Source organism: Agelaius tricolor, unplaced genomic scaffold (assembly GCF_023055355.1).
Source record: "Agelaius tricolor isolate 1412-34295 unplaced genomic scaffold, bAgeTri1.0.p SCAF_33, whole genome shotgun sequence".
Taxonomy (NCBI): domain Eukaryota; kingdom Metazoa; phylum Chordata; class Aves; order Passeriformes; family Icteridae; genus Agelaius; species Agelaius tricolor.
Genome location: NW_027269293.1, coordinates 590778 through 600360, shown reverse-complemented (window position 1 = coordinate 600360; position 9583 = coordinate 590778). Strand labels below are relative to the sequence as shown.

Genomic DNA, 9583 nt, shown 5'->3' with positions numbered 1-9583 from the left:
GCAGGGGGGCGCGGGGCGCCCGGGGGGCGCAGGGGGGGTGCCCGTTGAGCTGGGTGGGCACCGGGGGGCTCTTCTTGGGCACCAGGGGGCACGCGGCCCCCCCGGGACAGGCGCGCTTGGGGCTCGGCCGCTGCATCTTGTGCTCCAGCTGCATGTGGTTCTGGGGGGGCAGCCCCAGGCAGGCCCTGCGGGCACACAGAGGGTCAGGGGGGCACCCACGGGCATGGGGGGGTGGCACGGGGCTGGGGAGGGGCGGGGGACATGGGGAGATGGGCAGGGGAGGGATGGGGGACATGGGGAGGTGGGCATGGGAGGGATGGGGGACATGGGGAGGGGGCTTGGGGGGGGTGAGGGACATGGGGAGATGGGCTTGGGAGGGATGGGGGACATGGGGAGGGGGCTTGGAGGGTTGGGGACATGGGGAGATGGGAACGGGAGGGGTGGGGGACACGGGGAAGTGGGAACGGGAGGGATGGGGGACATGGGGAGATGGGCATGGGAGGGATGGGGGACATGGGGAGGGGGCTTGGGAGGGATGGGGGACATGGGGAGATGGGCATGGGAGGGGTGAGGGACACGGGGAGGTGGGAACGGGAGGGATGGGGGACACAGGGAGGGGGCTTGGAGGGTGGGGGACACAGGGAGATGGGCAGGGGAGGGGTGGGGGACATGGGGAGGGGGCTTGGAGGGTGGGGGACATGAGGAGATGGGTGTGGGGGGTTTGGGATGGGTGTTCAGGCACTGGGGGTGTTGGGATGGGTGTTCAGGCACTGGGGGGTTTGGGATGGGTGTTCAGGCACTGGGGGGTTTGGGATGGGTGTTCAGGCACTGGGGGTGTTGGGATGGGTGTTCAGGCACTGGGGGGTTTGGGATGGGTGTTCAGGCACTGGGTGATGAGCTTTGGGAACTGGGTGACACCAGAGTGTGGCCCCTCCAGGTGTTGGGCACTGGGAGCAGCAGGAATGGGAGCAGGGACCCCACTGGTGCTCAGACCTGTGGGATTTGGCACCCACTGGAGTTGGGCAGCCCCAGGCACTGGGAGCCCCAAGGTTTGGGGGTCACTGGCACTGGGAACCCCAAGGTTTGGTTACTGGGATCCACTGGTTTTGGGCATCCCCTGGGGCATCAGGGACCCGCTGGGTGCCAGGGTCTCTGTGCTGGGACACCCTGGGCACCGGGACCTTGCTCCCCTTGGGCACCCCGTGACTGGGAAATGGGGACCCACCTGAGCTGGGACCTTGGTGCTGGGCATCTCCAGGGCCTCTGGGCACTGGGACTGTCACCAGCACCTACTGGAACCCACTGGTGCCACTGGGAGCCACCCCCAGCCCCGGGCACCCCAGGCCTTGGCCTCCAGCACCCCCCGGATCTGGACACCCCCTGGTGGGCACTGGGACCCCCCGGCACCCTGGGTACCCCACCCTGGGAGCCCCTGCACCCCGTGGGTGCCCCTGCGGGCACGGGGCTGGCGGCACTCGGTGGCCCCCGGGTACCTCAGGATGTTCTCGATGCAGCTGCGCTGGCGGAACAGAGCGTTGACCACGGGGGAGCCCTCGGGCACCAGCGGGGCCTTGCAGAGGAAGGCGAGGATGGACAGGACGCTGTGGAAGCCCTGGAACTCGGGGTCGGCCTCGGTGCAGAAGGAGATGCGCTGGCACAGCTCCGTCAGGATGGCCAGGTCCAGGATGATGGGGCTGGCCAGCAGCGAGTCCTGCGGGCAGCCAGGGGTCAGCGGCCGCCGTGGCACCGAGGGGACACCCCGGGGACGCCCCGGGGACGCCGCGGGGGCCTGCACGCACCTCGCAGGTGTTGTGGATGACGATGGTGTTGGTGCCGCCCATCATGATCTCGGACGTGTACTCGTCCAGCGCCCGCTTGCTGTCCCCCACGTAGGGCACGTACTTGATCACCACCTGCCAAAGCCACGGCCCCGTCAGCCCCGCTGCCACCCCGGGTGTGCGTGTGACCCCCCCAGGGCCCCCCACTCACGCAGTGGTCGGGCTTGTCCTGGGGGCCGTAGAGGACGGGGTTGGCCTGGACCGTGTCGTCCACCACGTTGCTCTTGGAGATCTCCTTGGAGCGGAACTGCTGCGGCGCCGACAGGTTCTTCCCATCGTTGTTCCCCAGGTGGTTGTAGCTCACGATGGACTTGGTCTGGGCAGGGGGCACGCGGGGAGGTCACCCCCTGTCCCCTGCAGGTGGGGACGGGCCCCCATTGAGCCCCCACCTACCTTGAGCCCGGCGCCCACCAGGAAATCCACCAGCACCGACTTGAGCTTGGTCTGCCCCGACTTGAAGTCGTCGCCGCCGATGAAGACGCGGCGCTGGGCGGCCAATTCCACAGCCCCGGGCACGAAGGTGTTCTGGGGGGAGCCGTTGATGTAGGCACAGCCCTCCAGGATGCTGGCAACGGCGAACAGCGTGGACGGCGACACCTCCAGGCCTCGCTGCGGGGACACGGGGCGGCTCAGGGCGCCGTCACCATCCCGAGAGTGTCACCATCCCGACGGTGTCACCCTCCCAAGAGTGTCACCCTCCCAAGAGTGTCACCATCCCCACAGAGTCACCCTCCCGAGAGTGTCACCATCCCCACGGTGCCACCATCCTGAGAGTGTCACCATCCCCACAGTGTCGCCATCCCCACAGAGTCACCCTCCCGAGAGTGTCACCATCCCCACGGTGTCCCCCTCCCCACGGTGCCACCCTCCCCGGCCGCCCCCTGACCTCGATGGCCCTCAGCAGGTTGTCGGCGGTGTCGTTGAGCCCCGGCACGATGTCACAGAACCTCTCCGTGTTGGCCGTCCACAGGACGATGACTTTGTCCACGCCGCTGCTCTCCTTGAAGTCTCGGATGTCCCTGCGGATCTGCTCCACCTGGGCACGGCCGAGGCGGGGTGGGGGACGCGTCAGGACCCGTGTCCCTCGTCCCCTCCCCCGTGTCCCTTGTCCCCTCCCCTGCCCCGCCCGGCCGGACCTGCTGGGCCATGGGGCCGCGCAGGACGTTGTCCGCCCGCTCCTCCTGGTTGGCGGCGATGAACTCGGGGATGTAGATGGAGGGACGGGGCTTCATCTTCTCCATGTGCGGCCAGAGCTGCTCCTGCAGCGGCCACTCCAGCACCTCCGCCCGCCGCATGGCCTCGGCCAGGTTCAGCGAGGAGATGTCCCAGCCTGGGGGACACGGGGTGACCCAGGCGCTCGGGGCGCCCCGCGCCGCCGGGGGGCCCCCCCGTGCCCCACCTACCGTCGAAGACGATGTCGTTGGGGTGCACCATGGGCAGCAGGTCCCGGAAGGGCACATAGACATCACCCGAGGGGCCGGTGCCCAGGCACACGGTGGAGGCTTGCAGCAGGGAGCCGTAGTAGTTGGCTGTCTGGGATGGGACAGGCAGGGATGAGGCCTGGGGGGCAGAGGGGTCCCTGCACCCCCAGAGTGGGGCTGGGGCTGCAGAGCCCCTCTGCAGGGGCAGGGAGGGGATTGGGGTGCGGGACACCAGGGCAGCTGAGCTGGGTGTCCCCAGCCCTGTGGGATGACCCCAGGTCCCAGGACATCACCGGGGTCCTTCTGGGGACACCCCAGGGACGTGGCCCTTGCAGGGGTCACACTGAGGACACCCCAGGGATGTGGGTGCAGGGGTCACACTGAGGACACCCACATCGCTGGGGTCACATTGAGGACTCCCATGCCACTGAGGTCACTCTGGGGACACCCACCTGGCTGGGGACACCCACCTGGCTGGGGACACCCACCTGGCTGGGGACACCCACCTTGCGGCCCGTCTTGGTCATCCAGGAGAGCCCCAGCCTGTTGGCCAGCACGGCCGCTGTCACCGTGGTGCCGTTGTTGCCCCCCCAGCCCACCAGCATCACCCCCAGGCGCGGCACCTGCCGGCCGGTGCGGAAGGTGAAGCGGGTGGAGCACGGCCGCACCTGGGGACAGAGAGAGGGCACAGCTGGGGACAGCGGGGACGAGCGGAGCCCCCCCGAGCCCCCCCGGAGCCCCTGCCCACCTTGGTGACGCCGTTCTCCTTGCAGACGTGCACGGTGCTGTAGGTGTACTTGGCCTCGATGAAGTCCTTGCTGTAGGTGACGTTGGGGCTCTCCACGAGGAATGGCTCTGCCATTGTTCCTGGAGCTGCAATGGCAGGAAATGGGTGTCAGCACGCCGGGCCACCCCCCCGGCCCTCCCCGGGCCCTCCGCCCTGCTGGGACGTGGCTGTGCCGCCCGTGGGGACCTTGGCTCCCTGCCCTGCGGGGTGGTGGTGGCGCTGGGACGGTCACTGCGGCCCCTTCCCACCCGGGTCGGGGCCAGGGGCGGTTTGGGGGGCGCAGCCTCGCCCCAGAGGGCCCGGGGGGTCACGGTCCTGCTCGGGGCAGGCAGGGACCGTCCTGGTGTCACCTCGCTGGGGGTGGCACAGCGGGGACCAGGGATGCTCCCAGGGGACGAGGGTGTCCCTGCACGCCGGGGGGCTGGGGGTGCAGGGGACACTGTGGGGGGAATTGTGTCTTCCCTCGATCCCTGGGGGTGACAGAGGTCGCGTCCAGGTGACGTGGGGACAACCCCGCACCCTGGGGTGGCGCACAGGGGACAGCAGGGGTGTCCCTGCTGCTGAGGGTGTCAGAGCGTGCAGGGGACGTAGGGACAGAGGCTGTCCCAGCTCCCAGGCATGCAGAGAATTTGGTGACAGGGGCGGTCCCTATTCCCTGGGGTGACAGATGGGGCAGGGGACGTGGGGACCAGCGCTGTTCCCACTCCCAGAGCTGTCCCAGGGGACATCGCGACCAGGACTGCCCGGGGTGGCAGAGGGGACACGGGGACAGAGGCGGTCCCTGCACCCCGGGGTGGCACAGGAGACGTGGGAACAAGGACGGTCCTCTCCGGGGGAAAGGGCACTTGGGGACAGCGCTGTCCCAGCGCCCGGGGGTGGCGGGGGGGACACGGACCCGCAAACCCGAACCGCTCCGGGGTCAGTCCCGCCCCGCCGCGGGCACTCACCGGACCGGGCCGCGCCGGGCGCGCAGGAGCCGGAGCCGGGGTCTGAGTCTGTATCGGTGCCGGTGCCCGGTGTCCGGTGCCAGTGGTTGTGCCCGGTGCCCGTTGTCCGGTGGCGGTACCCTGTGCCCGGTGCTCGGTGCCCAGTGCCGACAGCCGGTGTCCGGTGTTCAGTGTCCGGTGCTCAGTGTCCGGTGTCCCGTGCCCGGTGTCCGGTGCTGCCCCGCGGGGACGATGCGATCGCGCTGCGGCCGCCCCGGCTCCCGCCGCTTAATCGGCTCCGCGGCCCCGCCCCGGCCCCGCCCCCGCCCGGCCCCGCCCCCCCGCACGTGCCCACGGGTACCGGCAGCCCCGGACCCCCCGGACCCCCCCCCCCCCCCCGACCCCCGGTCCCGGGGCACGTGCGGGGCTCCCCGGACCTCGCCGGCCGCTCGTACCGGGGCAGGGGGGCGGGAGGGGGAAGCGGCCGCTGACCCGGGAAGGGGAAGTGTCGCCGGGGCCGGTCCCGGGCCAGGACCGGGGGTCCCGCCGCCGCCTTCCGGCCATTGAGAGCCCCGGGCCGGCGGCTTCCTGCGCCCGGGACCCGCGGGCGCCTTCCCACGGCGCCGCTCCCACGGGGCTGCCAGCCCGGCACCGGCACCGGCACCGGCACCGGCACCGGCACCGGCACCGGCACCGGCACCGCGCTGCCCGGGCAGGGGCACCCCGGCACCCCGCAGCCGCTGTTATCCCGCTCGCTGCTGCCCCCGGCGTGGGCACCCCGGAGGTCACGGGCACCCCAGAGCCCCTGGCACCGATACCCCAAAAAGTCACGGCAGCCCCGAGCCCCCGGCCCGGATCTCGGCAGCCCCGGCAGCCCCGGCAGCCCCGGCAGCCCGGAGCCCGCAGGGCGGACTCGCCGCGGAGCCCCGTCCGCCCCGGGGGGCACCGAGCCCGTGTGGGGCCGCACCCCCGCGCGGGCCCGGGCAGAGAAAGGGGTCGTGGCCGCCCCCCCGCTGGCGGCCCCCGGGGTCCCGCTGCCTTTCAATGGCCCGCCCCGCTTCAAAGGGGCCCCCGGAGCCGCAGCAACGCCCCGGCCCCCTCCCCACCCTCGCTCCCCGCAGACACGGCGAGGACAGCTCTGCCCTCCTCCGCCACCCACCCCGCTCCTCGGGGCTCGCTGCCATCGCCACCCAGCCTCCGGCACGCAGCGGGACGGGACCCACCGGGACCGACCCCGGAGGGCACCTGCGGCCGGGCGGCCGCGGGGAGAGGCGGCGGTGGAGGGCACGGCGGTGCCGGGGGGCCGCGTCCGGCCCCTTGGCCATGGAGGAACAATGATCCCTTGGTGCCGGGCTGGAGGACAAAACGAGCCCCGCGCTGGAATGCCAGTGCCTCAGCAAATTATTGAAACAAAAATAACATTTCTTTGTACAATAATCCTGGGGCGGGGAGGGTCCGGGCAGCGCTGCCAGGGGCCCAGAACTGGTATTTTTCCACTGCTTTCCTCTTTTTTTTTTCCCCCTTATTTTTTTACTTTTTTTTTTTTTTTTCGCCCCCCTCCCATAACTCCCACCATTGTTCCTTCCCCCACTCCCTTCCCACTCCTCCCACGCTCGGCACCGCATGAGCGGGGCTCCCTTGTTCCCGCTCGCCCAACGCGTCCATGGGCCGGGAGCCCGGGCCGGCCGCCCAGCGCCTTCGCTCCCCAGCTGCCGGGGGCTGGCCGGGGGCCAGCGGAGCCGCAGCGGAGCCATAGCGACCGGCCCCGCTGGGCCAGCAATGGAGCCCACCCCCCGCTCCCTGCGGACCCCCCGCCCCAGCCCCGGGATGCGTTTCCAGGCCACGCAGCCCCCCCGGGGGCTCCCAAACTTCATTCTAAGCAGGTTCAGGGGCTGCTCCCGCGGCAGCCGGAGATGCTGGGAGCGCTGGACGGGCTCGGCTGGGGGGTCCTGCCTCTGTCCCCCCCTCTCACAACAGGTCGAGGCCGACCCCGCCAAGCCCGGATTTGTGCCTCGCAGCAGCCCCAGCATTCCCTTGCCACGTTTTCCTTCCTCCACAGTTGGGTTTTTTCCCCTCGTGTAACACAATCCCAAGCCCTGGCCCTTCATTATATCCCTGCTGGCAGCTCCTCATCCTCCTCCCTCTCCCTGTGCCATCGCCCTCCCGGCGCTGCGTGCCCAAGGTCGGGCCCACGCCTGCAAGGGGGGGAGCAGGGGGTGATTTTGGGGGTCGTGCCCGGCGCTGGAGGCGCAGCAGCTGCTCTGGGAGAGGGACCAGCGCCATCGGACCGTGGCGAGGACAAATTATTCTAATGAGCTTCCTCCTGTAAACGAGCCACGAGCACTGAAAGGTGCCCAGGGAAAAAACCCACGGGGGAAAAATCCACAGGGGAAAAAACCCATGGGGAAAATAAAAACCACGGGAGGAAAAAACCCACAGCGCTGTCATCGGTTTCCAGCACCCCTAAAACCTGGCCAGGGCCTTCCCACGCCTGCGTGACCCCAGATTAGGGGCGGTTTGCGCACGATGCGATGCAAAGTGACTTTTCCCAAGTGTGACCCGAGTTATCGGTGAATTATCAGAGGCCAGGGCTCCTCCCGAGCCTGCGGCCGCCGGGTTTTGCCAGCCCGGAGGGCGCGGAGAGCGGGGATGCTCCCGGTGCGGCGGCCCCGGCTCCCGGCGGGGCCGATAAGGAGGCGGCGGCGGCGGCGGGAGCCCGGCTGGCTCTGGCACGGCGAACGCAGCCAGTAAATTTCCACTGGGGCAGCTCCGAGTTAATGAGCTCAATGCGTGACCCCGGGCAGCGCCGGAGCTGCCAGCGGTTGGGAGGAATTCCCCAGGAAAGCTGGGAGGGGATGGGGACCCTTCCTGTGCGAGCGTCCCCGCGGGGCAGAGCCGGCCTTGGAGCCGCTCAGCGCCCCGGGGGAGGCTCACAGAGGCTGAAGGGGGCCCGGGGTGCAGAGCTTGGCTCAGAGGCCACGTCTGAAACTAAAACTGGAGGATTCGGGGATTTGCAAGAGCCTGGGCTCAGCTTCTGCTCCGTGGCCGAGTCCCACCGGTGTCTCCCGGTGCGGGTGCTGCCGTGTCAGCTTGCAAGGACAAGGACACCTTTTAACAAATAAACCAAGACTCTGTACAGCGTTATTTGAGCCCCGGACGATTGTCACCTTCTCCACCGTGTGCGGTTTAGGAGGGACAATCCCCAGAGCCCAAGGGAACGCGTTACAGACACGGGAACGCGGGGCCAGCAGCACCTGTGGCCTCCAGCCCTGAGTTTGTGCTGCTCGCTGTGCTCAGGAGGGAGGCAGCACCAACACAGCGGCTGCTCCAAAGCCCTGCACTCCTGAGTCGTTTCATCCTTGGTTTTATTGTGCCGGCTCCATCCAGCCCCGGGGCTGCTGCTGAGGGCAGGGCCAGAGGAACCCCCGGTGCCAGCAAGGCAAGGGACACTCCCGACACAGCTCAGGTGCCCTTTGCATCCTGAGCGTCTCCGGGATGATTCAGCCAGGGGAGGAGGTGGGAGCTGCGGCAGGGTCCGTGCCAGGCTGTCCCCACTCCCCTCGCTGGTTTCTGAGCATCCCCGAGCCCCCAGCAGCATCCGGAGCCTCCTCCAGAGCAGCTTTTCCTCCAAAATGCCCGAGGGTGCTGCAGTGGGGAGCCCCCAGCTGGTGCCAGCGCTGGAGGCTGAGCCCAGCCCAGCGTTCCAAGGAGCTGCCCCGCTCCAGGCTCCTCTTCCCTCTCCTCTTTCTCACCTACTCCCTGCTCTGACACTTGAGCTCGCTCAAGTGACCCGGTTCCTTCCCGTTTCCTGCTTCCAAGCTCCACGCCAGCCATTTATCACCTTTCCCTTTTGAGTTTCCTTGCAGGGAGAAGCACTGAAAAGAAATCCACAACCTTATTGTCTGCTTGTTTTCCAATACAGTGAATTTATTATATGTTGCAAAATCAGCATTCAGCTTTTTTAGTGTACAAAAAAAGGACACTAGCTCTTAAGAAAAAAGATTAGGAAAGCTGAAGACTATGCTGCCTTGAAATTGTAACATTTTGGCAAAGTGAAAAGCTCTTTTGTAAACTCCAACTCCATGGCTCAATATAGTTTTTATCCACAGTACAATATTACAAAGTAAAACACAGTATCAATAAGTTAAGATCATACTTAAATCACCTAGAACTGGTTTCTATTAACCCAAAAAGCACAAAATTTTGCCTAAGCTTCGTTGTCTCTAAAAAGAAAAAAAAAAAAAAAAAAAAAAAGAAAAAAAAAGGCAGATTCGACTACAATTCTTTAACACAGTCCAAAAGAAAAGTGAAGCAGGAAGTTGGTGGATGCTAATTGGGTCTCACAGTTTGGATAATTAATTAAATATTTTCAGGGTTTTTTTTTATATTCAAATTTTTTAGAAGTTCCAGAATATACATGTAAATGTACACAATACATCTTTGTATACAACTCTGTTTGCAAAAATATCTTATAGCAGATGTATAAAGATTGAGATCCATCTCTATCCCCCCCTCCCCAAGCAACAACAACAACAACAACAACAAAAAAAAAAAAAAAAAAAAAACAACCACCCTCCTTTCAAAATATTAAGGATCAGGAGAAGTGTTTCC

At 66.4% G+C, this 9583-nt stretch overlaps 1 protein-coding gene across 1 annotated transcript in view; it reads right to left on the bottom strand.

Annotated features, from left to right (window-relative positions):
• ISYNA1 (inositol-3-phosphate synthase 1) overlaps nucleotides 1-5247 on the bottom strand; it is a 5867-nt gene extending 620 nt beyond the window's left edge. The window contains exons 1-11 of the mRNA XM_071451581.1: nucleotides 4994-5247; nucleotides 4008-4132; nucleotides 3766-3927; nucleotides 3242-3371; nucleotides 2975-3168; nucleotides 2725-2874; nucleotides 2232-2447; nucleotides 1990-2154; nucleotides 1800-1913; nucleotides 1494-1711; nucleotides 3-185 (exon numbers count right to left, since the gene is read on the bottom strand). Coding sequence (XP_071307682.1) covers nucleotides 3-185; nucleotides 1494-1711; nucleotides 1800-1913; nucleotides 1990-2154; nucleotides 2232-2447; nucleotides 2725-2874; nucleotides 2975-3168; nucleotides 3242-3371; nucleotides 3766-3927; nucleotides 4008-4121 — 1646 coding nt within the window. The 5' untranslated portion in view covers nucleotides 4122-4132; nucleotides 4994-5247. The remainder of the gene's footprint in view (nucleotides 1-2; nucleotides 186-1493; nucleotides 1712-1799; nucleotides 1914-1989; nucleotides 2155-2231; nucleotides 2448-2724; nucleotides 2875-2974; nucleotides 3169-3241; nucleotides 3372-3765; nucleotides 3928-4007; nucleotides 4133-4993) is intronic.
• Between the last annotated feature and the right edge of the window lie 4336 nt (nucleotides 5248-9583).